The sequence below is a fragment of the Ursus americanus genome, chromosome 31, assembly GCF_024610735.1.
Source record: "Ursus americanus isolate L20-20 chromosome 31, mUrsAme1.1.p, whole genome shotgun sequence".
NCBI lineage: Eukaryota > Metazoa > Chordata > Mammalia > Carnivora > Ursidae > Ursus > Ursus americanus.
In genome coordinates this window covers 11,607,754-11,632,369 of record NC_142157.1, presented here as the reverse complement: position 1 = coordinate 11,632,369, position 24,616 = coordinate 11,607,754, and the positions used below count along the sequence as shown (strand labels likewise).

The 24,616-nt window shown below is 36.5% G+C and overlaps 1 protein-coding gene across 1 annotated transcript in view; it reads left to right on the top strand.

Annotated features, from left to right (window-relative positions):
* The window catches only part of RAB18 (RAB18, member RAS oncogene family), a 32,063-nt gene extending 7,483 nt beyond the window's left edge, over nucleotides 1-24,580 (top strand). Inside the window, exons 3-7 of the mRNA XM_045812821.2 lie at nucleotides 14,127-14,188; nucleotides 18,611-18,683; nucleotides 19,885-20,003; nucleotides 20,286-20,352; nucleotides 23,838-24,580. Of these exons, the coding sequence (XP_045668777.1) occupies nucleotides 14,127-14,188; nucleotides 18,611-18,683; nucleotides 19,885-20,003; nucleotides 20,286-20,352; nucleotides 23,838-24,013 (497 nt within the window). The 3' untranslated portion in view covers nucleotides 24,014-24,580. The remainder of the gene's footprint in view (nucleotides 1-14,126; nucleotides 14,189-18,610; nucleotides 18,684-19,884; nucleotides 20,004-20,285; nucleotides 20,353-23,837) is intronic.
* The last annotated feature ends 36 nt before the right edge of the window (nucleotides 24,581-24,616 follow it).

Genomic DNA, 24,616 nt, shown 5'->3' with positions numbered 1-24,616 from the left:
GGAGAGGAAGAAGCAGGCTCATAGCGGAGGAGCCTGATGTGGGGTTCGATCCCATAACGCTGGGATCACGCCCTGAGCTGAAGGCAGACGCTTAACCGCTGTGCCACCCAGGCGCCCCTGAAATCCATTTTAATTTGGCTTTGATATATTATTTGTTCTTTAAAAAATTAGTAGTAAAACTTCATTTCACTCAGTACATGCCTAACAGTGGATAGCAAGGAGTAGAAGAGTAGTAACTGGCAGGAAAATGAATTTGCCTAGAGTTAAAATTTTACTAAGGGAATAATCAGTATATAATATAAAGCTGTCTGTCTTCATTTTAAACCCAAATGGAATCTGGAGAGTTGGACAGTGACAAATTATGTATTGTCCTGATTATTAAAAAGGCTTTGTCTGCTTTAAAAATAAATACTAAGATTGTAGCAAACTGGTGATGTACATAATTTGTTCCCCAAATGGGCTCTGGGTCTTGAAAAGTATCTTTTACATCTAGGCATCAGATTGTTTTCTGACTTGGGTTATAACTAATATACACATGAGCTTTTAAAATAAAACAGCTCAGTTGCTAATGGCCTTGTAAAAATTAGTAATTTGTGGAAAATTAGTATTTTACCATTAAAATAGAAGGAAAGCACATCTTTATCTTTCAGTAATATAGTGAGACACTCAAGTTTCTATCTTATATAAAATATTCTTTTAACATAATTGTTGGATTTTGAATCTGAGGATGGTACAGTAAAGTTGGCATTTTCTTCTTTTGCTCTCCGGTGGTTAGCCAGAGTAACAACAAAGGGGGAAACACTAAACAAAGAGGGAAACACTAAAATACAAACCCCATATTCCACTGAACTAGAAGAAAGCTAAAAACCCCAGGCCACAAAATAGGTGGAATGGCTGCCAAAAGCAGTGAGTCTAAGCAGACTGTATGTGGGAAGAAGTAGAGTGAGGATGCCACAGCTGCAGAGATTGGAGCCAGTAAGAGAAGCTTCATGAACCTGAGAGGCCCACCCTGAGATGCAAAGCCTAAATCCCTTGTTTGCAAAAGCAAAATAGGTTTTTTTAAGCTGATGGCAGGAGTTCCCCCCTGCACCTGGTTTGATTCTAAGACGTTGGGGAGATGAACCCAAGCAAAGAATCACACAAACAAACCATTTTTAAATTTGTCTGTCTCTGTAGCAGTAGGGGAAGAGATGACTTTGCATTGTGAAAACCTCAAGGCTGCCTATGTCCACTGGCTGTTGAAAAGAAAAACAAAAACAAAAAAACCACCAAAAAACCCAAAAACCTAAATGATTCTTATATAAAACCTTGAATCAAGACCAAGTTTTGCTGGTCAAGAACCGGAACCACTATAGCCTTCTGCATGAATCTCTTATAAATAACTTGGCCAAAAAAACATCACCTCCTTTAAAGATGAATTATCAAAAGGATTTCAGCTAAAAGCTACCCCTACCACTCACGAATCCAAAAGGAAGAAAGTAGCAGAAAAACAAAGGGCAGGTCCAGGCGCCTGGGTGGCGCAGTCTTAAGCGGCTGCCTTCGGCTCAGGGCGTGATCCCGGCGTTCTGGGATCAAGCCCCACATCAGGCTTCTCCGCTGGGAGCCTGCTTCTTCCTCTCCCACTCCCCCTGCTTGTGTTCCCTCTCTCACTGGCTGTCTCTCTCTGTTAAATAAATAAATCTTAAAAAAAAAAAAAAGAAAGAAAAACAAAGGGCAGATGAATACTCAACAGAGAAAATTTTTCTGTAAAGGAGATGAAAATCATGCCCAGCTGTTTTGCTATGAATTTAAAACACTTTTTGGAAGTATTTACCACTGAGAGCACAAAGCACTGATGCAAGAGGTCAGGGAAGAGATAGTGTGACTGCAGGAGAAAATGCAATGTAAGCTGATTGAGCAGAAAGAAAAATAAGGTAAAATTAAAGCCATCACTGAAACAAAGGTGAAATTAGAAGGATCACAAGGGACAGTAGAGACTGTGGAAAACAAGATAAAGGACAATAGAAGCTAGAAATAGAAAAAGTGGGTAGAATTTACCAAAATGAATGAAAGTGTTAAAACACATTAGAGAGAAAAAATGATGTGGAAATCAGAAAAGGAGATTCAGCATATGTATATTTAATCCAAAAGAAGAAATAGAATGAGACAACAAATATTTAAAGGTATAACCCAAGATAATATTTCTGACATAAAAATAAATAAACACATACACAACACACACACAATTGTAAGACTATTTTGACTGGGTTTTTTGTTTGCTGCAAGGGGGTGTTTAGAAAAACAAAAGGCATCACGTTTCTTTTTCTGCTTATGGCAAGGCCTTATGATGGTACTTTTAATCAGCTGCATAGATAGAACTGATGGAAATTTAAGCATGGAGATTAGATCCTTGTAGAAATTAGTTACACTAATTTTATACAATCTGGTTAAATAGGCAAAATTTGCTTCATGTTAAAGTTTTTATTTTTTAAAAGTTTTTTATTTTTTAATTTACCTTGTTTTATACTCAAAGTATAAAAAGTGCTTTCAGTAAAACTTTTTTCAGATAGAAAAATTAGAAAATTTATTTGTTAAATTAAAATTTAAAACGAGTTCTCTGCTTTTTTTTTTTTTTTTTAAGATTTTTATTTGAGAGTGAGAGGGGGAGAGAGAGAGAAAAAGCATGTGCAAGTGGGGGGAGGAACAGAGGGAGAGGGAGAGAATCTCAGGCAGGTTCCACGCTCAGTGCAGAGCCTGACACAGGGCTTGATCTCACAACCCTGATATCATGACCTGAGCTGAAATCAAGAGTCAGACACTTAATTGACCGAGCCACCCTGGCACCCTGAGGAATGTATTTATTTAATCGTTTGAGAAATTGTTTCATTTTTTTCCTTCTCTCCTTCCTACTTTTCTTTTGGTTTGTTAGTTTCTTAAGATTAGTATTAAGTTCCCTTCTTTTTAATCCTTACTCTTTAATAAAGATGTCCTCTAAGAACAAGTTTATTGTGCCCCATAGGGTTTGGTAGGGTGTGTTTCTTTTTTGTTGCTCTCTGGATAGTTTGAATTTTCAGTTTAGCTTTTTTGAACATTTGAAATTTTTGATTTAGGAATGTGTTTCTTAATTTCCAAGCTGTTTTGTTGTCATTTTATTTCTTATTCATTGGATAATGATATTTGTTTGGAATAAGACCATCCAACCCTCTGCCAGCCCCATGTCCGTCAGCAGAAGTCAAGTTGGGAGTCTCAGAATTCAGCCTGCTTCTGACAAGGCCTTTGTCCACACCCCTCTTTCCACTCCAAACATTTTTTATGTTGCTGTTGCTTTTTGCCGTAAAACCATCATACTGTTTGTCTCCCTTTAAGTAGTCATCACAAAAAGTCCTGGCTTCCCAGGTTATTCTTCATCTCCCAGACTTTAATTTTCATGAGGTTTTGTACATCTTTTCTCACCCCCAGCTTCCCCTCCTTCTCAACTCTTAAAATATGTTAACTCTGTCCTCTGGGGTAGTAGGGCACTTACTTCATTTTATTGTTGATACTTTCAAAGTTTGTAAACTCAAATTTGGGGATCTAGGTCCTCATAATCATTTCTCTGTTAGATCCTTAAAGCTTTTATAGTATCCCGCTTGATGGCCCCTTACCCCGATGTTACCTTACCCCTTACCCCCCAAAATAACTAGCAGGTAAAGCAGGAATTTTTATATATCTTGATGAGAAGGGGGAAACGGACTTAAAGAGGTTAAGCTGCTGCCTCAGTGAAAGAGCTGCGACTAAACCCAGCCTCCTAACTTTTCTAACTTGGTATTCTTTTAATCGCAACGTAGTAATACAGAAATAAAAAGGATCAAACACAGATTTGAACAGAATGTCAAAAATGTTAAACATAAGAAGGAAGCAACAGAATTAAAATATATCCGTTAATTAAATGTGAATAGGTCCAATTCTAGTAACTCACATTGTCAGATGGAATTGAAGAGTACTTAAAACAAATAATGAAAAGTTGAAAATAAAGGGATGGACCAGGCAAATGCAAACCATATAAAAGCAGAGGTGGTAATATAATGTATTTTAAAGTAGAATTTAAGGTTAATGTACTGAATATAATGAAATAAGATAGTATGTAATAATGAAAGGCCCAGTTAATTAACAAAGTAGCTGTAACAGTCCTAACAAGTAGGCACCAAACATAGATGCTATATAGAAGAACAGAATCTGTTCAAAACACAAGAGAATTTGATGAAAATACAGTTCTATTAGGAGATTTGTTATATCTCTTTCGTAATTAAATAGATCCAAAAGACACAGATGAGACCATAGGGAAATAGAACAACACAATCAACAAACCTTTTTTTTTTTTTTTTTAAGATTTAATTTATTTGACACAGAGAGAGAGACAGCCAGCGAGAGAGGAAACACAGGCAGGGGGAGTGGGAGAGGAAGAAGCAGGCTCTCAGCAGAGGAGCCTGATGTGGGGCTCGATCCCAGGACCCCGGGATCACACCCCGAGCAGATGCTTAACGACTGAACCACCCAGGTGCCCCAGGAGAGAGAGAGTCTTAAGCAGACTCTGTGCTGAGTCTGACGCAGGGCTTGAATCCCATGACCCTGAGATCACGACCTGAGCAGAAACCAAGAGTTGGTCGCTTAACTGACTGGGCCATCAAGGTGCCCCAATCAATAAATCTTTCGAGTGAAGAACTTGTTACTTCAAAAGCCCATGGAACAATTTTACAAAATCAGTCTTGGACTTAGTAGCAAAATAGATGTAAATCTGAAAGAAGCAGAAATTTTATAATACATGTTCCCTGGTTATTGATTCTTTTAGAAAATATTTTTGATATGTTATATTCCTAACATGTGAGTAGATAGTGGTTTTTTTTTTTTAATTACCATACAGTAAAATTGACCTCTTTTTGGTATACAGCTTTTTTGAATTTTAACATGGATTATACAAACGTATATAGGCATTTAATCATTACCACAGTGAGGATATTAAGCAGTTCCATCATTCTAAAAATTCTAGTGTCTTTTTAGTCGTACTTTTCCCCTGCCTCTGCCCTCTGGCAACCACTGGTCAGTCTTCATCACTATAATTTTATCTTTTTGAGACCGTCCTATAAATGGAATACATGATGTAAACTTTTCAGACTTTTTTTTCACTTAGCGTAATGCCTTTAAGCTGTATCCAAGCTCTAGCATGCCAGTGGTTTGTTTCTTTTTATTGCTGGGTTGTGTTCCATTGTGTGCATGTTTCAGAGTTGATTTATCAACTTCCAGTTTTTGGTGGTTATGAATAGACCTGTAATAAACATTTAGGTACAGGAATTTATATGAATATTAATTTTTATTTCTTTAGAGTAAGTACCCAGTAATAGGATTGCTGGATCATATGGTAAATGCATGTTAAAGTTGGAAAATAGTTCATCCATTTTTAAATAAAAGGATTGTATCATTTTACATTCCCACTAGCAGTATATCAAGTTCCTGTTTCCACATCCTCACCTGTTATACTTAGCACAGTCAGACTTTAAAATTTTAACCATTCTAATAGGTATGTATGTGTTGGTAGTCTCATTGTGGTTTAATTTGCATTGTCTAATGACCAGTTGAGTGTCTTTAAAGTTCTTATTTGCTGTCTGTTGAGCTGTATTTTGAGTGTGTGTGTGTGAAGTATATAAATCTTTTGTTCATTGTTTGTTTTTTTCTTATTATTGAGTTTTGAGAGTTCTTTGTTCTGCATATGAGCCCCTTATTACATGATATATGCTTTGCTGATATTTTCTTAGACTGTGGCTCCCCTTGTCATTCTCTTAACAGTTTATTTCTAAAAGCAGAAGTTGTTAATTTTGATGAAATCCAGTTTATCAGTTTTTTCTTCTGAATGATGGTTTCAGTGTTACATCTTTTGCTTAACAGAGGGTTGCAATGATTTTCTCTGTTTTCCTCTAGAAGTTGTATAGTTTTATGTGTTACATTAGGTCTGTGATTCATTTTGAATTTATTTTTGGATACAGCATATGAAATATGGATAAAGCATATGAATCAAAGTTCTGTTTTTTTTTTTTTCTTATATGTTCTAAAACTATTTGTTGAGAAGACTGTCCTTTCTGCACTGCATAGCTTTTGCACCTTTGTTTATAAATGGTGAGTCTATTTCTGGACTCTGTTCTATACCTGAATATTTGTCTCTGTCAGTGCCTCACTGTCTTGATTTCTGTAGCTTTATAGTAGGTCTGGAAGTCGTGTATTGTTAGTCTACCAGTTTTGTTGCTTTTTTCAAAGTTTGGCTCTAGTGTCTTTGTGTTTCCCAGTGAATTTTAGAATCAATTTGTTGATTTAAAAATAAAAGCCTGCTAGGATTTTTATAGGGATTGCATTGAATCTATAGAGATCAATTTGGGGAGAATTGACCTTTTAACAATATTGAGTCTTATCATTGAATAAATTATGTGTCTGTGTTCATTTACGTCTTTCAAAATTTCTTTCAGAGTGGTTACATGTCTTTACATCTTTTGTCAGATTTAGCCCTACATATTTAATAGATTTTTATTAAAAAATTATTAAAATAAAAAAATCCTTCATTGCTGATATATAGAAATACAATAGATTTTTTAAACATTTAGTTTGTATCCTCCAACCTTGCTAAACTTGCTTATTAGTTCTAGGAGGTTGTTTTTTTTTTTTTAATCCTGTAGATTCCATTGAATTTCTACATTTTTTCTTTCCAATCTGGGTGCTTTTTATTTCTTGTCTTACTACCCTGGCTTTAAAAAAAAAAAAAACTTAAAAAAAGTGAAGAGGGCTGATAATCCATCCTTTGTTCCTGGTATGAAGGGGAAAAACGCTCAGTCTTTTAACATTAAGTGTGATGTTAGCTGTATGTTTTTCATAGATACCCTTTATCAGGTTGAGAAATTTCCCTTCTGATTCTAATTTGCTGAGAGGTTTTATCAGGAATGCATGTTGGATTTGTTAAGTGCATTTCCTGCATTTGTTGATGATAATATGAAGTTTCTTTATTAGTTTAATATGGTAAAGTCCCCATTGATTTTTTTCAGTGTTAAATCAACCTTTTGTTCCTAGGATAACCCCACTTGGTTGTGATGTGTTGTTCTCTTATACATATTTGTATTAGTTATGATAAAATTTTGTTTAGGATTTTCATCTGTAGTCATGAAGGATATTAGTCTGTAGCTTTTAATTATAATGTCTTTGGTTTTGGAATCAGGGTAATGTACAACTCATAGAGTGACTAAGAAAGTATTCACTCTTCACGTTCCTGGAGGAGTTTGTTTAGAATGGATTATTATTTAAATGTTCAGTAGAATTCACTCTGGGCCTGGGATTTTTTTCATTGGAAAGGTTTGTTTTTTTTTTTTTTAAGATTTTATTTATTTGACAGAGAGAGAGACAGCCAGCGAGAGAGGGAATACAAGCAGGTGGAGTGGGAGAGGAAGAAGCAGGCTCCCATCGGAGGAGCCTGATGCGGGGCTCGATCCCAGAACGCTGGGATCACGCCCTGAGCCGAAGGCAGACACTTAACGACTGCGCCACCCAGGCACCTCCATTGGAAAGGTTTTTAACTATAGATTCGATTTCTTTAAATAGATGCAGGATTCTCCAGTTATCTATTTATTGTGGTAAAATAGACATAAAATTTACCATTTTAACACTTTTAAGTTTATGGTTCAGTGGCAGTACATTTGCATTGTTTTTGCAACCATCACCACTATCTGTTTTCAGACCTTTTCCATCACCTCAAACAGGAACTCTGTACCAATTAAACAATAGCTTTCACTCCACTTTCCCCGAAGCCTGTGGTAACCTTTAGACTATCTTCTGTTTTTATGAATTTGCCTATTCTAGATACCTCATAGGTAGAATCATACAATATTTGTCCCTTTGTGAGTGGCTTATTTCACTTAGCAGAACGTGCTCAAGGTTCATCTATGTTGTAGCATATATCAGAATTTCATTCTATTTTATGATTGAATAATGTTCCACAATATGTATAAACCACATTTTGTTTATCTGTTCATCTGTTCGGTGAGCACTTGAGTTGCTTCAGCCTTCTATTGTGAATAATACTGCTGTCAACATTGTTATGCAACTATCTGTTTGAGTTTCTGGTGTCACTTCTTTTGGGTATGTACCTGAGAGTGGAGTTGCTGCATGCTATGGTGATTGTATTTTTAGCTTTTTGAGGAAATATCAAACTATCTTTCACAGTGACTGTACCATTTTACATTCCAACAAGCAATGCGTAGGGGTTCCAGTTTCTCTATATCCTTGTCACCATTTGTTATTTTTCTTTTTTTTTTTAATAGCTGTCTTAAGGGGTGTGAAGTTTAGTATCTCATGTGGTTTTGATTTCCATTTCCCTAATGGGTAATGATGTTGAGCATCTTTTCATGTGGTTGTTGACCATTTGTATATATTCTTTGTAGAAATGTCTGTTCATATCCCTTGCTCATTTTTGAATTAGGTTATTTCGTTATTGTTGAGTTAATAGTTCTTCGAATACTTTAGTGATACTGATCCCTTATCTGCTATATGATTTGCAAATAGTTCCCACTCTGTGGTTTTTCTTTTTGTCCTCTTTTTTTAAATTTTTTAAATTTTTTTTAAAGATTTTATTTATTGATTTGACAGAGATAGAGACAGCCAGCGAGAGAGGGAACACAAGCAGGGGGAGTGGGAGAGAAAGAAGCAGGCTCCCAGCGGAGGAGCCCTATGTGGGGCTCGATCCCTCAACGCCGGGATCACGCCCTGAGCCGAAGGCAGACGCCCAACCGCTGTGCCACCCAGGCGCCCCTCTCTTTGTCCTCTTGATAGTGTCCTCTGATGCACATAAGTTTGTAAATTGGATAAAGTCCAGTTTATCTATTTTTTTGTTGTTGCCCGTGCTTTTGGTGTCATATCCAAAGAAATCATTGCTGCATCCTGTGTCATGAAAAATTTTCCCAGTATTTTCTTCTGAGAGTTTTAAAGATTTATTCTTACATTCATGTCTTTTTTCATTTTGTGTTAGCTTTTGTGTATGGTAGAAGGTAAGGGTCCAACTTCATTCTTTTGTATATGGGTATTCACTGTTGCCAGGACCATTTGTTGAAAAGACTGTCCTTTCCCTGTTGAATGGTCTTGGCTCCTTTGCTAGAAATCAATTGGCTTTATATGTTAGGGTTTATTTCTAGGCTGTCTCTTCTATTCCATTGGTTTAAATGTCTGTCCTTATGTTAGTACCATCTGCTTTAATTATTGTAGATGTGTAGTAAGTTTTGAAGTTGGGAAAGTGAGAGTCTTCAGACTTTATTCTTCTTTTCCAATATTGTTTTGCTGTTTAGTACTGCTTGCTCTGTATAAATTTGAGTATCAGCTTTTTCATTTCTGCAACAAGTTTTTGGAATTTTTATAGGGATTGTATTGGAACTGTAGATTGCTTTGGGTTGTATTGTCATCTTAACAATATTTAGTCTTCCAACTCATAAGTACAACATGCCTTTCTACTTATGTCTTCTTTAATTTCTTTCATCAGTGTTTTGTAGTTTTCAGTGTGTAGTCTTAAAAGTCCTTGGTTAAATTTATTACCAATTTTTTTTCATACTACTGTAAATGAAATGGTTTTAAAAATTTTTCTTTTTGGATTGTTCATTGCTAGTGTATAGAAAAGCAACTGATTTTTGCATGTTGATATTGCATCCTGCAACTTTGCTGAATTCATTTATTCTAACAAATTTTTTGTTTGGGTTGTGTGTGTGGGGGTGTGTTATTAGGATTAGGATTTTTTATATATAAGATCATGTCATTTGTGGACAGAAATAATTTTACTTCTTCCTTTCCAGTACGGATGCCTTTTATTTCCCTTTCTTGCCTAATTGCTCTGGCTAGAACTTCCAATACTCTGTAAAATAGAAGATGTGTAGTAAGTTTAGAATAGATGTCCTTGTCTTGTTCTGATCTATGGGGAAAGACCGTTAGTCTTCACCAGTGAATATAATGTTAGTTAATGAGTTTTATATAGCCTTTATCATGTTAGGGAAATTTTCTTCTGTTCTTAGTTTGTTGAGTGTTTTTTATCATAAAAGGATGTTGAGTTTAGTCAAATGCTTTTTCTGCATGAATTGAGATGATCATGTTCCCCCCCCCCCGCCCCGTTCATTCTTTAATGGGATGTATTATTTTGATTGATGTGCTCATATTCCACCAATCTTGTATTACGGAAATAAAACTCTCTTTATCATAGTGTGTAATCCTTTTAATAGGCTGCCTACTTAAGTTTGCTAGTATTTTGCTGGGGATTTTTGCATCAGTATTCCTCTGGGATATTGGTCTATAGTTTTCTTTGTAGCATCTTTGGCCCTGGTATCAGAATAGTGCTAGCCCCCTAGAATGAGCTTGGAAGTGTTCCTTTTTCTTCAGTTTTTTGAAAAGTGAGGAGGATTGGTGTTAACTCTGTAAATGTTTTGTGGAATTTGTTAGTGAAGCCATCTGGTCCTGGGCTTTTCTTTGTTGGGATGTTTTTGATTAGTTATGGTCTCTTCAGATTTTCTTTTTCCTGATAAGTTGATTTTGTCAGTTGTGTGTTTTCAGGAATTTGTTCATTTCATCTAGGTTATCCAGCTTGTTGGTGTATAATTGTCCATAATATTCTCTTATAATCTTTTTTTTGTCTGTAAAATTAGTAGGGGCACCTGGGTGGCTCAGTCATTAAGCGTCCGCCTTCGGCTCAGGGTGTGATCCCAGGGGATCGAGCCCTGCATCAGGCTCCCTGCTCCGCTGGGAGCCTGCTTCTTCCTCTCCCACTCCCCCTGCTTGTGTTCCCTCTCTTGCTGGCTGTCTCTCTGTCAAATAAATAAATAAATCTTTAAAAAAAAATTTGTAGTAATGTCCCCAGTTTCATATCTGAGTTTTGTAATTGGAATCTGCTCTTTTTCCTTAGTCTAGTTAAAAGCTTGTCAGTTTTGTTGATCTTTAAAAAAAAAAAAAAAAAAAAAAAAACAACCAACCATTGGTCATGGGTTTTTCTCTGTTGTGTATCAGTTCCCTTGCTCTTCTTTTCTAGTTACTTAAGTTGTAAAATTAGTTTATTGATTTGAGATATTTCTTCTCTTACAATGTATGTGTTTATAGCTATAAGTTTCCCTCTTAGCACTGTTTTGTTATATCTCAAATTTTAGTGTATTGTGTTTTCATTTGCCTCAAAGTATTCTCTGATTTTTCTTATGATTTCTTCTTTTGTCTATTAGTTGTTTAAAAGGGTGTTGTTTAATTTGCACATGTTTGTGAATTTTCCAGTTTTCTTTCTATTACCGAATTCTAATTTCATTACATTATGATAAAAAATACTTCATATGAGTTTAGTCTTTTAAAATTTATTAATACTTGTTTTGTCTGTCCTGGAGAATGTTTCATGTGCACTTGAGAAAACTTTATTCTGATGTTGTTGGGTAGAATGTTCTATTGGATCTTACTGGTTTGTATTGTTCAAATGTTCTGTTTCTGTTTATCTATCTGGTTGTTTTATCCATTATTGAAAGTGGTATATTAAAATCTCCAACTAATACTGTATCTCTCCCTTCAGTTATGTAAATGTTTGCTTCGTGTGTATTGGGATCTTTCCTTTGGTGTATGAGTCTCTTATAGACAGAGTATAATTGGCTCTTTTATATATATTTATTTATATATTTAGGTATAATATTAATATATATTCTGCTAATCTCTGCCTTTAATATAATTACTGATAAGGATTTACTACTGACATTTTGCTGTTTGTTTTCTATGTGTCTTACAGAGTTTTGACCCTTATTTCCTCCATTACTGCTGCCTTTTGGGTTTAGTTGATTTTTTATAGTGACATGTTTTGATTTCCTTTTGTTTATATTCTTTAGGTATTTTGTTTGTGGTCTGTTTCTTTTTAAGTCAGTTCTAAAAGTTTTTAATCTTTGAAGGAAATTGACATTTCATCTGAATTGTCAAGTTTTTTGACCTGAACTCGTTTATAACATTTCCTCAGTAACCTTTTAACCTCTGTACAATCTGTAGTGATGTGATCTTTCTCATTTTTTATAATGGTAATTTTTGTCTTTGTTTCTCCTGATGACTTTGGCTAGAATTTATCAGTTTATTGATTTTTTCCTTACAGAACCAATTTTTTGTTTCATTGATTTTTTAAATTTTTATTTATTTTTAAAGATTTTATTTGAGAGGGAGAGAGAGAGAGAGAGAGAAAGAGTATACAAGCTAGGGGGAGGGGCAGAGAGAGAGGAAGAAGCAGGCTCCCACTGAACAGGGAGCTTGACACAGTGCTTGATCCCAGGACCCCAGGATCATGACCTGAGCTGAAGGCAGCTGCTAAACTAACTGAGCCACCCAGCTGCCCATTGCTGTGTCTTCATATTCACTTATGTTTTCTTCTGTGATGTCTAATTTTTGTTAATCTCATCCCATGTATTTTACATCTCAGACATTGTCATTTCATCTCTAGATGTTTGATTTGAGTCTTTTTAATCTCTCATATCTACTTCACTTTTTCAACATGTGCTATACAGTTAAAATAGTTTTTAATTTCCTGTTTGCTAGTTCTAGCATCTGTTGATTGCTTTTTTTTTTTATTCATGAGAGACACAGAGAGAGAGACAGAGGCAGAGGGAGAAGCAGGCTCCCCACGGAGCAGGGAGCCCGATGTGGGACTCAGTCCCTGGACCCTGGGATCATGACCTGAGCCAAAGGCAGATGCTTAACTGAGTGAGCCATCCAGGCACCCTTCATACTTTTTATATAAATGATGTGGCATAATATTTCTTTATCTAGACCTGGAGAATATAAGATTATTTAATAGATTTTTCATTTGTTTAGCTGCAAAGAAACTTTAACTTAAGTTTTCCTTGGACTATGTTCTTAGCACTGTTCTTTAACGAATAATTGTCCATGAGTCTAGGTATGGCTTTATCAGCTCCTTTATCACCCTAGCCCAAAACACCAGACTTTTTTTTTTTTTTTAATCTTTGGCATACGGAAAGACCTGATATAATGCATATTTTGAAATGCATTTTTATTACCTAATTTGTGTTTGTAGTGGATCACCAGAAATCATCCAAGAATTACTAATGTATTTCCATATTGGTGACAGGTGTTCTTGTAAACCTTTAGTATACGAGGGTGCTGTTCATCTTAGTTGTGGCTGTTCTGAATTAATTGTGACAAGCTAATAAGATCTTTTGAAAGTTTCTTTCCAAGGTTCTTGAGCTAATGCTTTCCCTCTGGCCGGTGGGGTAGACTGCACGTTAATTTTAATACTCTTTAAAGACATGTGGGCAGTTACTGTTCATTTAAGCCAGATGGCATGTGTCAACTCCTTTTCCTGGAAAGGGAGAGGGTTTTTTTGGATGGGCGGGGGGCGCTGTAGTAAAACCTTATGTGTCTTCTTATGGAGCTCTTCTCTTTACATAAATTAGTACTTGCAGAAGATTTTCATAGCACTTTCTCCTTTCACTTATGAGGATTCTTAGAGGATTGGGCACAGATGTTTTTGTGTGTAAATTCTTTTGCAATTGTGCAGTAGCAAGGGATCATTGATAAAGTTATATAGAATGAATACTGTTTTCTAGGATAAAAACAAAGAATTCATAAGACAAGGAGTAAGTGGCACTTTTATGTTTTTACCAAGCTGCTTACAGTCAGAATCTGAGTTAGGGGATTGGCTGGCTGTGGAGAGCACTCTTAATGATGGAGTGTAGATGCATTTGGAGCCCCTTAGAAAACTGCCCTGGGGGTCCAGAGTCAGCCATAGATTGTCTTCTCTACATGAGCACCGTGAATTCTAGCACTTGGCTTTTAATGTGCATCATTAATCACCTTACATTGAAGTTTATTTTTCCGTTAACATTTTTATTTTTTTCAAGCAAGTACAGGTAGGTAAGTGTTTGAATTCTGCAGGCATTTGGTTTTCATTTATCCTGATTAAATCCTAAGCTGCTGACCTTTAGTGACACTTTTTTTTTTTTCACATCCATAACTCCAAGAATTTGGGATGTGAATTTGGGTATTTGATAAAGTGGCCTTTCTGTTTTCTCGTTTTCTGGTAATTGATTTTAAAAGTATTATTTTACTGGGATGCTTATCAGCATTTTCATTTTTTTTCCAAGGTGTTGACTTTAAGGTGAAAACAATTTCAGTGGATGGAAATAAGGCTAAACTTGCAATTTGGGTAAGAGTTTTAAAAATGTATTTTGTATGAATATTAAACTTGTATTTTTTAAAGATGCAGAAATTGATGTGTGTAGAGCTCTAGAGGTAAACAATTTATATTAACTTTTGGACAATTTGGTTAAGGGATAAACAATAAATGGCTATGTCTTACAATTGGGTAATGAGGCAGAGACTTGTTTTATTTAAAATTTTAAAATATATAATCCCTTAAGAATATTTAAAAGCAGAATAAAATATAGAAAAATCATCTTGTGTGCCAGAGAGGATTATTGTTATTGAATATGTTTCTTTAAAGTTTTAAGAGGCCAGTGTGTACTCAGCTAACACTGAAGGCAGTTGTTGGGGAGAAGGAGATGAAGGTGCTCAGGAAAAAAGTATTTTTCATGTTTGTTAGTATAAATACTTATGAAATTTGAGTTTGCCAACTTTGGATTTATTTTTTAATATCAATGCCCAGTCTTTATTTGCTGGCTTCTTTTCATTTCTCTGTGAACCCAAACATTCTGATACATGTTGCTTTCCTCACTAGACCTTTTCATGATAGTGCTGACTGAATAAAGTAGCATTAACTGTCAAAACGTCCAAGATGCTCGATGTCCATCTCTGTCTGCCTGTCTTTCCCCCACTCTTATCTACCTACCTACCTACCAACTTCTCTCTATATATCTAAATGATTGATAATATATTACCTATATAATTTATAAAAATGTGCTCATCTCTCTGATTCCCACATGTACTATGATAATTAAATATATAAATATGTTTTTGTTACGAGTGATATTATTAGAACTGGTCAGCAGTCATCATGTTGAGATGTACTTCAACATGGTGATTAAATAGTAAATGTTTGGGCATCAGTTACAGATTGAAACAGCAAGTGTTCATGCATTGTATGATCTGATTCATCTTCCTGGCAATCTCAGAACAGCATTTTATTTCTAACACACATTTATCCCAAATAACAAGTAACTGTGTAAGTGTGTCTCATGTTTTTCTGTTAATTTTTTTCTAACATATAATACTTTACATGATTGGTAGCCAATTTGCCCCCCCAAATATAATTATGATATCAGTCAGAATAGTAATGTCTAACAGAAGACAATTTGGAAAATGTTGAATTAGGCCATAATAAAATATATTGAACAGTTTAAGAATGCTGACTTCTTCCCGTACAAAAGCAGGGGCCTGATTTTCCATATACGTTTCATGGTTGAGTTTATCACTTCTTTCTGCCCTTGCTACTGTTTTGTGAGGTATGCGTGTTAGAGTAGGATCTAAGGCTTGATGGTATCCATGAGATCTTTCTTTTATGCAAGAGGTTTTTTAAATTTACTTTTTAGTTCCTGTGTAACAAAAAGGTTGGCAGGTATTACTGAAATGACATGTTTATCATAAGCACATAAATATTTTTTAAACAAGAGGCCCAGTCTCACAACCCTGAGATCATGACCTGAGCTGAAATCAAGAGTCAGACGCTCAACCGACTGAGCCACCCAGGCGCCCCAAATATTAATGTTCTTGTGTGTGTGTGTGTGTGTGTGTGTGTAATACTAACTGTCATATGCTGCAAATATTTTTTTTCCTGTTTGTCATTTGCCTTGTTTAGGATAAGTGAGTGTATGTATGGGATATGGACGGTGTGGGGAGAGATGTTCTTGCCATACCAAGGTTTTAGTATTTATGTGGTCAGAGCACTTTTTTTTCCCCCACCAATTTGAGTGTTATATCATATTTAGGAGGGCCTCCTCACTCATTAATAGAAATACATGAACCCATTGTTTCCTCTAATTCTTCTGTGATATGCATATATATAAATCAGTTCTTCTCCTGCTTGGATGCTCCGCCTAGGATCAGTCAAATAGAATAATCAAGTGCAAACCTGTCCTCGCTGCTCCCGAAAGTGCCACACACGCATCACGGCCTACTTAGCACCTCTAAGGCTATTTTTCTCTGTATCCTGCCCTCACTTCCCTCCCACATTTTAATATTTAGTCTTTCCAGATCCTTCTTAGTCCTTTATCCATTTCTGTCTTTAATAATCTCTTTTCTCCTCTCCCATCAGATGAGAAAACCACAGATAATAAGCTCTGCTTTTCTTATCTTACAAGGATGCTATTACAGTTAATGCAAATTCCTATCTTGAAAACAAACACACTTTTGACTATTTAAGCATGTAAATTTTATAGGTGTTATAAATCCTGATCCAATATCGTGGCACAGGGTTTTTGCCCAAATTATCATACCTACTTAAACATTTTTATAAGTGTATCCAAAAAAATCAAGACTCTAAATAGCTGGACTAATTTAAATATTTGTGTGTAAAGTGTCAGTCATGTTTTAACATTAAAACATTTTTTTTTGCTCTGGTCTTTTTTTTTTTTTTTTTTTTTAAGATTAATGAGAGAGAGAGAGCACAAGAGAACACAAGCAGGGGGAGGGGTAGAGGGAGACGGAGAAAACAGACTCACCACTGAGCACGGAGTCTGACATGGGGCTCTATCCCAGGACCCTGAGATCATTACCTGAGGGGAAAGCAGGAGTCAGATGCTCAAGGCACTTCGCAGTTCTGACTTGTATGTTGTGTTTCATCAGAGCAGTTACTGAGTTGATCTCAGTGAATAGCAAGGAAAACAAATTTCATATGCAAATGCTTTCCGCTGTTTCTGGAAATTAATTATTACAGTGTGGATACGGTTTGTTACGAAAACAGAATATTTCTGTTACAACAAAAAGTCTTGTGACTAGAATATTTCTTGCTTGGTCCTTGCCCTAACCTATATCAAATTATCCAAATTATAATCTGCTTTAGATAGCAAGTGCACTTCACTTTATCACCTTTAATTTATATTATTGTTTTTGAAAAGTTGAGCCAGTGTGCAAGTGGAATCATTTTAATATCAGAGGTTTTATAAGAAACTTCGAAGCAAAGGGAATTTGTAAAGAGAGAAATCACTCTTATCATAAATTTATCTGTTTAGCAAGTTTAATTTTGTTATTTTTTTCACGTCAGTATGGCAGGGTTGGGGCAGTTTCTGTAGTGGTGACAATCTGGAAGCAGGGACATTCTGCGTTTATGTCCGCTTACCTGGGGAAGAGCAGTAGATGTGCAATGGGGTTTACTTTGAAAGTTATTTTCCTCTTATGTTTCCCTTCTGGGACCAGAAATTACTCGTATATTCTCTACCTATTGCTCTTATATTATTTTGGCCAGGGAAAGAAAGTAGGTAAGTGGGAAAGTAGGTAGCTGGAGCCCGTCACTGCTGGTTTAAAATGCCTCTCCAATCTTATAAACCTCTTAGAGGTTATTAACATGTTTTATATCTGAAGGAGCTTCTGCTTGCCCCATAGCTAAACTTGAATTTACAACCATGAGACTGGCAGCGAAGTTGATGTTTGACATAACGTCTTCACTTTTCTTCAGGTTATTTTATATTAGCAGACTGGAAACTTTTTCTTAAAGGGCAGATAGTAAATATTTAGTCTAATCCTAAGGCAGGCCATGTGGCAGTGCATAAGTGAATGGGCCTGGCTGTGTTCCAGTAAAACTTTATTTAATAAAACAGGTGGTGGGCTGAGGGAGTCATTTGTCAACTGCTGCTTTGCATAATCATAGGTACCTTGAAGCCACAGTCTAAGGATGGTAGAAAGAAGGCAGAAGGAACCAGGCCCGGAAGTACAGACTTGTTTATTAGTTTGGGTATCCCCCCCCACAAGAAAAGTTAAGCAATTATCCTGTGGCAAGAATTGCTCTAGGCACTGGTGTTAAACCGGTGATTAAGCAGATGAGGTCTCTTTCCTCATGAAACTTGCACTTCTTAGCTGGTGTACTTCTTATGTTCATCTCCCCCAATACGAGTCAGAAACATGTGATAGCAAGTGGTTTGGTTTTATGCATTTTTCTAAAAGAAGATACACGGAAAATGCTTTAAGAGTCCAACCTAAAAATTGTTTACCTAAAATAACTGTAATTCTCTTTTAAAAAAATAAGTGGTTCTCAACCGTGATTCTACTTTAGAATCTCCCGGAAGACTTTGAAAACTCTGTCATACGGTAGACCAATTAAACAGGAATCATTGGGGGTTGGACCCAGGCATTGGAATTTTTCATTTCCCAGGAAATTTCATTGTGCTTCTGAAGTTGAGAACCATGGCTTTCAAGGAAATGGGTTTAATGTGTGATAAAAATCTTTAAAAATATCCCTTTACTTAGATGCATTTTTCTAGAGATGAGTCAGTATTTATTAATTTTATTTTATGTGACACTTGTCAGTAAGAAAACACATCTAATTTAAATTTCAAGTTTTAAATGAGCTTGTGCGTGGATATTTTTAATAATGCTGTTGTGACTTTGTACTCTTAATAAATTGAAGATCTATTATTTATACTTTTTAAATTTAGTAATAATTGATTGTCACTTTTAGGATACTGCTGGTCAAGAGAGGTTCAGAACATTAACTCCCAGCTACTATAGAGGTGCACAGGGTGTTATATTAGGTAAGGTTTTACTTTAAGATACTCTTTTAAAAATATTGTTATTTTATTGCAGTTTCTGATTTTCCTTATCTGTGAAGGTCAGTAAGTTTTTATTTTTCTTCAGGGGTACCTATATGTAACTTGAAGTTATATTAGCTTCATTTAATATTAATGAATATTTAAACTTCCAAGTTTTCTTTTCAGTTCTTTGTCTAGCAATTAAAAGTTAAAGATCAAATTAATTTATTTGTTTTAAAAGCACTTGTTGATGAGGACATATTTGAGGATTAATCCACCTGTAATTGTCTTCAGAGTGTTACCAGAAACTGATCTTCAGTCAGCAGCGTATTAACATTTGCTGTGCGTTTATAAAGGAAGAAGCGTGCTAGTTGCTTAGTTGAATCTGTTTTATTAGTCCTAAAAAGTATCACAAAGCACTTAACATTGTTGATTCATAATCATACAGATTCTAAAAACCAAATGTGGATTCTCACTATAAGTTGTTGAAAAGTACTTGTTATTAATATTCCTGGGAAACTTTTAAAAATAAATACTGGTCAGTTTTAGATAAAATTATCTTTTTATATTATATCATAAATTGTGAGGTTTTAGGTTCATTTCATTAATTTTTAACAGCAACTCTTACTTTGGTTTAGCATCTGTAAGTGTAGAAAACACTTTAATAAGGTCTTTATATTAATAAGCTCTTTATATATTACAATGCAGTGCGATGTAAGGTGAAGTGATAAAGGGGGACAGGATCCTATCAGTTAAGTTTACATATTTTTTCAAAGTTGCAAATTCTGGTCCTTGTAAGAGTAAAATTAACAGGATCATAGATGTTTAAATCCATGGGAAAAATTTGGTATTTTGCCACAGGTTTAGATCTGAATGTTTTTGGTTTTTGGATAAATGTCTTTTATTGTTATAAGTGGGAACAGCTGTTGTTTTGCTTAAACTAATTTTCAGTTATCGCACAGGATATAATTTCATTTCTCTCACAGTGTGTATTAATAAAATTGAAGCGTGTGTATGTATATGTTTATTATTTTTTAATACACTTTCTCCCATCTGGGTGAATAGATACTGATTGTTAAGCATCGAAGACTTAGAAACAAACTTGCCTATATAGAAATATTAGCTCTTAGTCACATATCAGAAATAAAATGTCATTGCTGCTTATTTTTAATGCTTATTTAATAAGTGACCCTTTTTATTTCAGTTTATGATGTCACAAGAAGAGAGACCTTTGTGAAATTGGATAATTGGTTAAATGAATTGGAAACATACTGCACGAGAAATGACATAGTAAACATGCTAGTTGGAAATAAAATTGATAAGGTAAGAAGTCAGACACTTGGCATTTTGACTGTATTTTGGTAGCTTTTTTTTTTTTTTTTAAGATTTTATTTATTTAATTGACAGAGAGAGAGAGACAGACAGAAAGGGAACACAAGCAGGGGGAGTGGGAGAGGAAGAAGCAGGCTCCCAGCGGAAGAACCTGATGTGGGGCTCGATTCCAGAACGCTGGGATCACGCCCTGAGCCGAAGGCAGACGCTTAACGACTGCGCCACCCAGGCGCCCCTTGGTAGCTTTTCTTAATCTTTATACTTATCTTTTAGGAAAATCGTGAAGTCGATAGAAACGAAGGCCTGAAATTTGCACGAAAGCATTCCATGTTATTTATAGGTAGGTGTGTGAACATTTATCCTTTCATTATTAATGAGGAATTTTAAGGAGTTTTTGCTACATTTTTCTCGTTATGAACTGTAGATGTATGTATTTAGTTCATTATTTTCTTGTGCTTTGAAATCTAACTATAGAGCCAGGTTCATTTTTCCTTCTGTAAAAAAAAAAATCGGATCGCGTTTTGTAAGTTGGATAGGACACAGTCCGATCATTCATCTCAGGATGTAAGGGCATTCAGTAAAGCCAGGCACCCAGTGCTGTAGTTGTGCCTTGCTGGTCCTTGTGCTGGCAGCCGTGGTACCACCTGGAAGTTTGTTAGAAATGCTTCATTTCAGGCCCAACCCATCTTTTCTGAATTGGAATCTGTATTTTAACAAGATCTTCATGTGATTTGTGTGCACATTAATACTTGAGAAGCAGGGTAAAGTAGGGTTTGGCAGACTACAGCGTGGGGCCAAATCTGGTTCCACCATTGTATCGGGACACGGCCTTGCCTACCCGGTCATCTACATGCTGCCTGTGGCTGCTTTGGTGCGTCATGGCAGAGTTTAGTGGTTGCAGCAGAAACCATGTGGCATTCCAAGCCTCAAATATTTACCACCTGGCCCTTTACAGGGAAAGTTTGTCGATCCCCTGTCTAGGAAAGTGGACAGGCTATATCGCTGTGGAGCTTTTGTAACATTACAGATTCCCTGGGCCTTGTCACAGGTCTGAAACGGCCTGGAAGACAGTTTCTGAAAACACCTTAGTTGATTCTGATGTGAAGCCAGCTTTAGGAATTACTGATTTAGCTCTTCCACTGTTAGAATCTTTTAGGAATTGGGAAATGGAAATAAAAGAACATCATCTATAGATAGAAGCAGGGTGTTATAAGTGGAAGGTAATAGGGAATTTTAGAAAGGAATTAAGTACTATGTCTGCTGCTTACTTGCTGGGTGTCCTTCATTTTGATGCATTAGTTCAATAAACATTTATTGAACACCGACAATATAACAGATGAACAAAATGGACAAAGTCCCTGCCTTCATGAAACTCACAGACTTAAGGAAGTAAGTTGTGCTGTGAAGGAGAGAGAGTATGATGGGGGTGGGAGGTAATTAGGAGAAGTTCTTGGAGGGAGTGCCATTTGAACAAGAATCCATAATATGAAGATCTAGAGGGAGAACATCTCAGGCTGAGAGAATAGCAAATATTTCCTGAAGTAGGAACCAGTTTAGTGTGTTTAAGGGACAGGAAGAAAGCTTGTGGGCTGGAGCATAGTGTATATTGGGGGAGAAGTTGGTGGTGATAGAAGATGAAATTTAAAAGGTCATGTTGGGCCTTGTAGGGTATGGTAAAGAAATGGATTTTATTCTAAGTGTAGAAAGCAGGGGAGTAGTGCTGTGATCTGATATTCTTTTTAAAAGACCTGTTTGTACAGAAAATGGTCCATGAGGAGCAGAAGCAAGAAGCTTGTCACTTCTTACAGTGGCCCAGATGAATAATGCTGTTGCCTTTGACTGTGGGAGTGGTTGTGGGTGGCTTCTGGAAGGTTGGCAGACCTAGGAGATATTTGGATGGTAAAGGTGACAGGCTCTGCTGATAGATTGGGTATTGAGGATAAGGAAAGAGAGCAATCAAGGATAACTGAGTCTCTGGCATGAACAAACTATGTGGACTGTGCTGCCATTAACTGTGTGTGGGAGCCTGAGGTAAGAACAGGTTTGGGTAAGGGAGTGGGGAATCAAGAATTCTGCTTAGCATAAGAATGAACCATTTTTCAGATAACGAGTGGGCATGCTGGTCATTGGCATTTAGGTGGTATTTAAAGTTATGGAATTATAGATAGTGGTCACAGGACTAACTGGGTAGAAAACAGCTGAAGATTGAAGCCTGCGGTGCTCCAACAATTGGAGGTCAGCAGACACAGGAGGGTCAGCAAATAAGGCTGTGAATGACGTGCCGGTGAGAGGAGGAATACAAGTGTTTAGTGTCCTGGAAGTCAAGTGAACAAAGTATTTAAAGGTAGAAAGTGATCAGCTGTATCAAATGCTGGAAGATGTCATATAGGATGAGGACATTGGATTTGACAAGATGGAGAACACTGGTATTTTTTAAAAGAAAAGTTTCAATGGAGTGGTGAGAACAAAAACCTAGTTAGAGTACAGTTGACCCTTGAACAGTGTGGGGCTAGGGGTCCTGATCCCCCGCACAGTCGAAAATCTGCGTATAACTTTTGACTCCCCCAGAACTGAAATGCTAATAGCCTCCTGTTGACCTGAAGCCTTACTGATGAGCAGTCAGTTAACATATGTTCTGTATGTTCTGTGTCTTACATACTACATTCTTACAGTAAAGCTAGAGAAAAGAAAATGTTACTAAAATCATAAGGAAAAGGAAATACCTTTACAGTTCTGTACTGTATTTGTCAAAAAAAAAATCCATGTGTAGGTGGACCCTTGAACAACTGGTGGTGTTCAAGGGTCAGTTATAGTTCGAAGAAAAAATGTGAGCTAAGAAAGCGGAAACAGCTTACATAGGTAACTCTTGATGACAATTTTGCTTTGAAAGAGAGTAGAGAACCCGGGTGGCTACTAGAAGGGTGTGTGTAGGCTGCAAGGCAGGGTGGTTGGTTGCTTGGTTGGTTAGTAAGATGGACAATGGTTTTGGAGGCTTTTAAGCTGACGGATGTGATCCAGTAGTGAGGGCATGTGAGGCACATGATTCTTCAGTGAATGAGAAGGGATGGGATCCGAGGAGCTAGAAAAGGGGCTGCTCCTAGATAGCAGGGGCAGTTCCTCCACTGTCACAGGAGCGGAGGCAGAGCCGAAGGTTACACGTGCAGGCGGGTGGGTGAGTCCCCTAGTGGGATGATCAGTAGCTCCTGTCAGATCGCTTCTGTTTTTCTCAACATAAAGGTAGGTCATGAGCTGAGATAGAGGAGTTCTATGATAAAGGAATGAGAGTCATCTCAGTGAAAAAGGCAGTTACTAGGGAAAGGTAGGATTGGGGGGCAGGGCTCAATGTCCACATGAGTTTCATGGGGAGCATAAATGTAAAAGGAGATCAGTGGCCATGGTTGTATATCACTTATCCAGTCACCTGTAGCTGCTTGGTTGCAGGCAGAGAACAGCCAGATTGTTCAACTTGGAGCCTGAATTTCCTTATTCTGAAATGGGAATGATGATCTGTTCTGGGGGTTTGATTTTAAGAACTAACTGAAAAATTAAGGAGGAACTTTGGCATAATATTTGAGTAGAGCTTTACAGTGTACAATTCTGTCACAAAATCTTGGGCTTATATACCACTCACTATTGTGGATAGAATTTAAATAGCTCAACTTTTGAGAGTTGTGGGAAAGTCACGAATATTAAACTTGTGGAAGAAGCTGCAGATTTGCCTCAGTGTATAGTGCTGGCTGATATTTATGCCGTAGTAGTTTCCCAGAAAGATGTAGGAATAGGACCAGAAAAGAATAGACTCTGACATTTTTTCTTGAATTTCAGAGGCAAGTGCAAAAACCTGCGATGGTGTACAGTGTGCCTTTGAGGAACTTGTTGAAAAGATCATTCAGACGCCTGGACTGTGGGAAAGTGAGAACCAGAATAAAGGGGTCAAACTGACACACAGGGAAGAAGGCCCTGGAGGAGGAGCCTGTGGTGGTTACTGTTCTATGTTATAAACTCTGGGAAACTCCATCTCTTGCATATTTGATCAGATAGTGACATCTTTCTGTATATAAACTCTCTAACTGCTATTTTAGGGACCTTGCAGTTTGCACATATTTGTTTTGTATCATGGCAGTAAATATTTGCAAGAAATCCCACTCATCGGCTTTCCCAGGTACAATGTTATGGTAAGCATGCACAGTTTGCAGTCTACAGTTTTTTATGTAACATAAAATAGGTGTACTTTTTAAGTACATTTGATTTTATGATTTACATTTATCATGTGATTAAAAAAATCCACCTATCTAGTCTATGTTGATACAAGGTCTACTTTTGGTTTCCTCTTTGCTTATAGTCTCCTATCAATTACTGAATTAATTGGTATGTAGAACTTCCAGAACCACTGGGAGATATTCAGGTATCATCAAACCTGGCAGATTTCCTTTCAGGAATAACACAGAGCACGATCCCACAGCTTTTGTAGGATGTTTGCTGACAGATTCTCTTTCAGTACTAAGCAAAATTCTCTTTACAGGATGCAGTCCAGGCCAATTTATAATTAAATCTCCGTTTGTTTTGATGATGCTTCTAAAATAGCATTGATGTGTTAAGAAGTT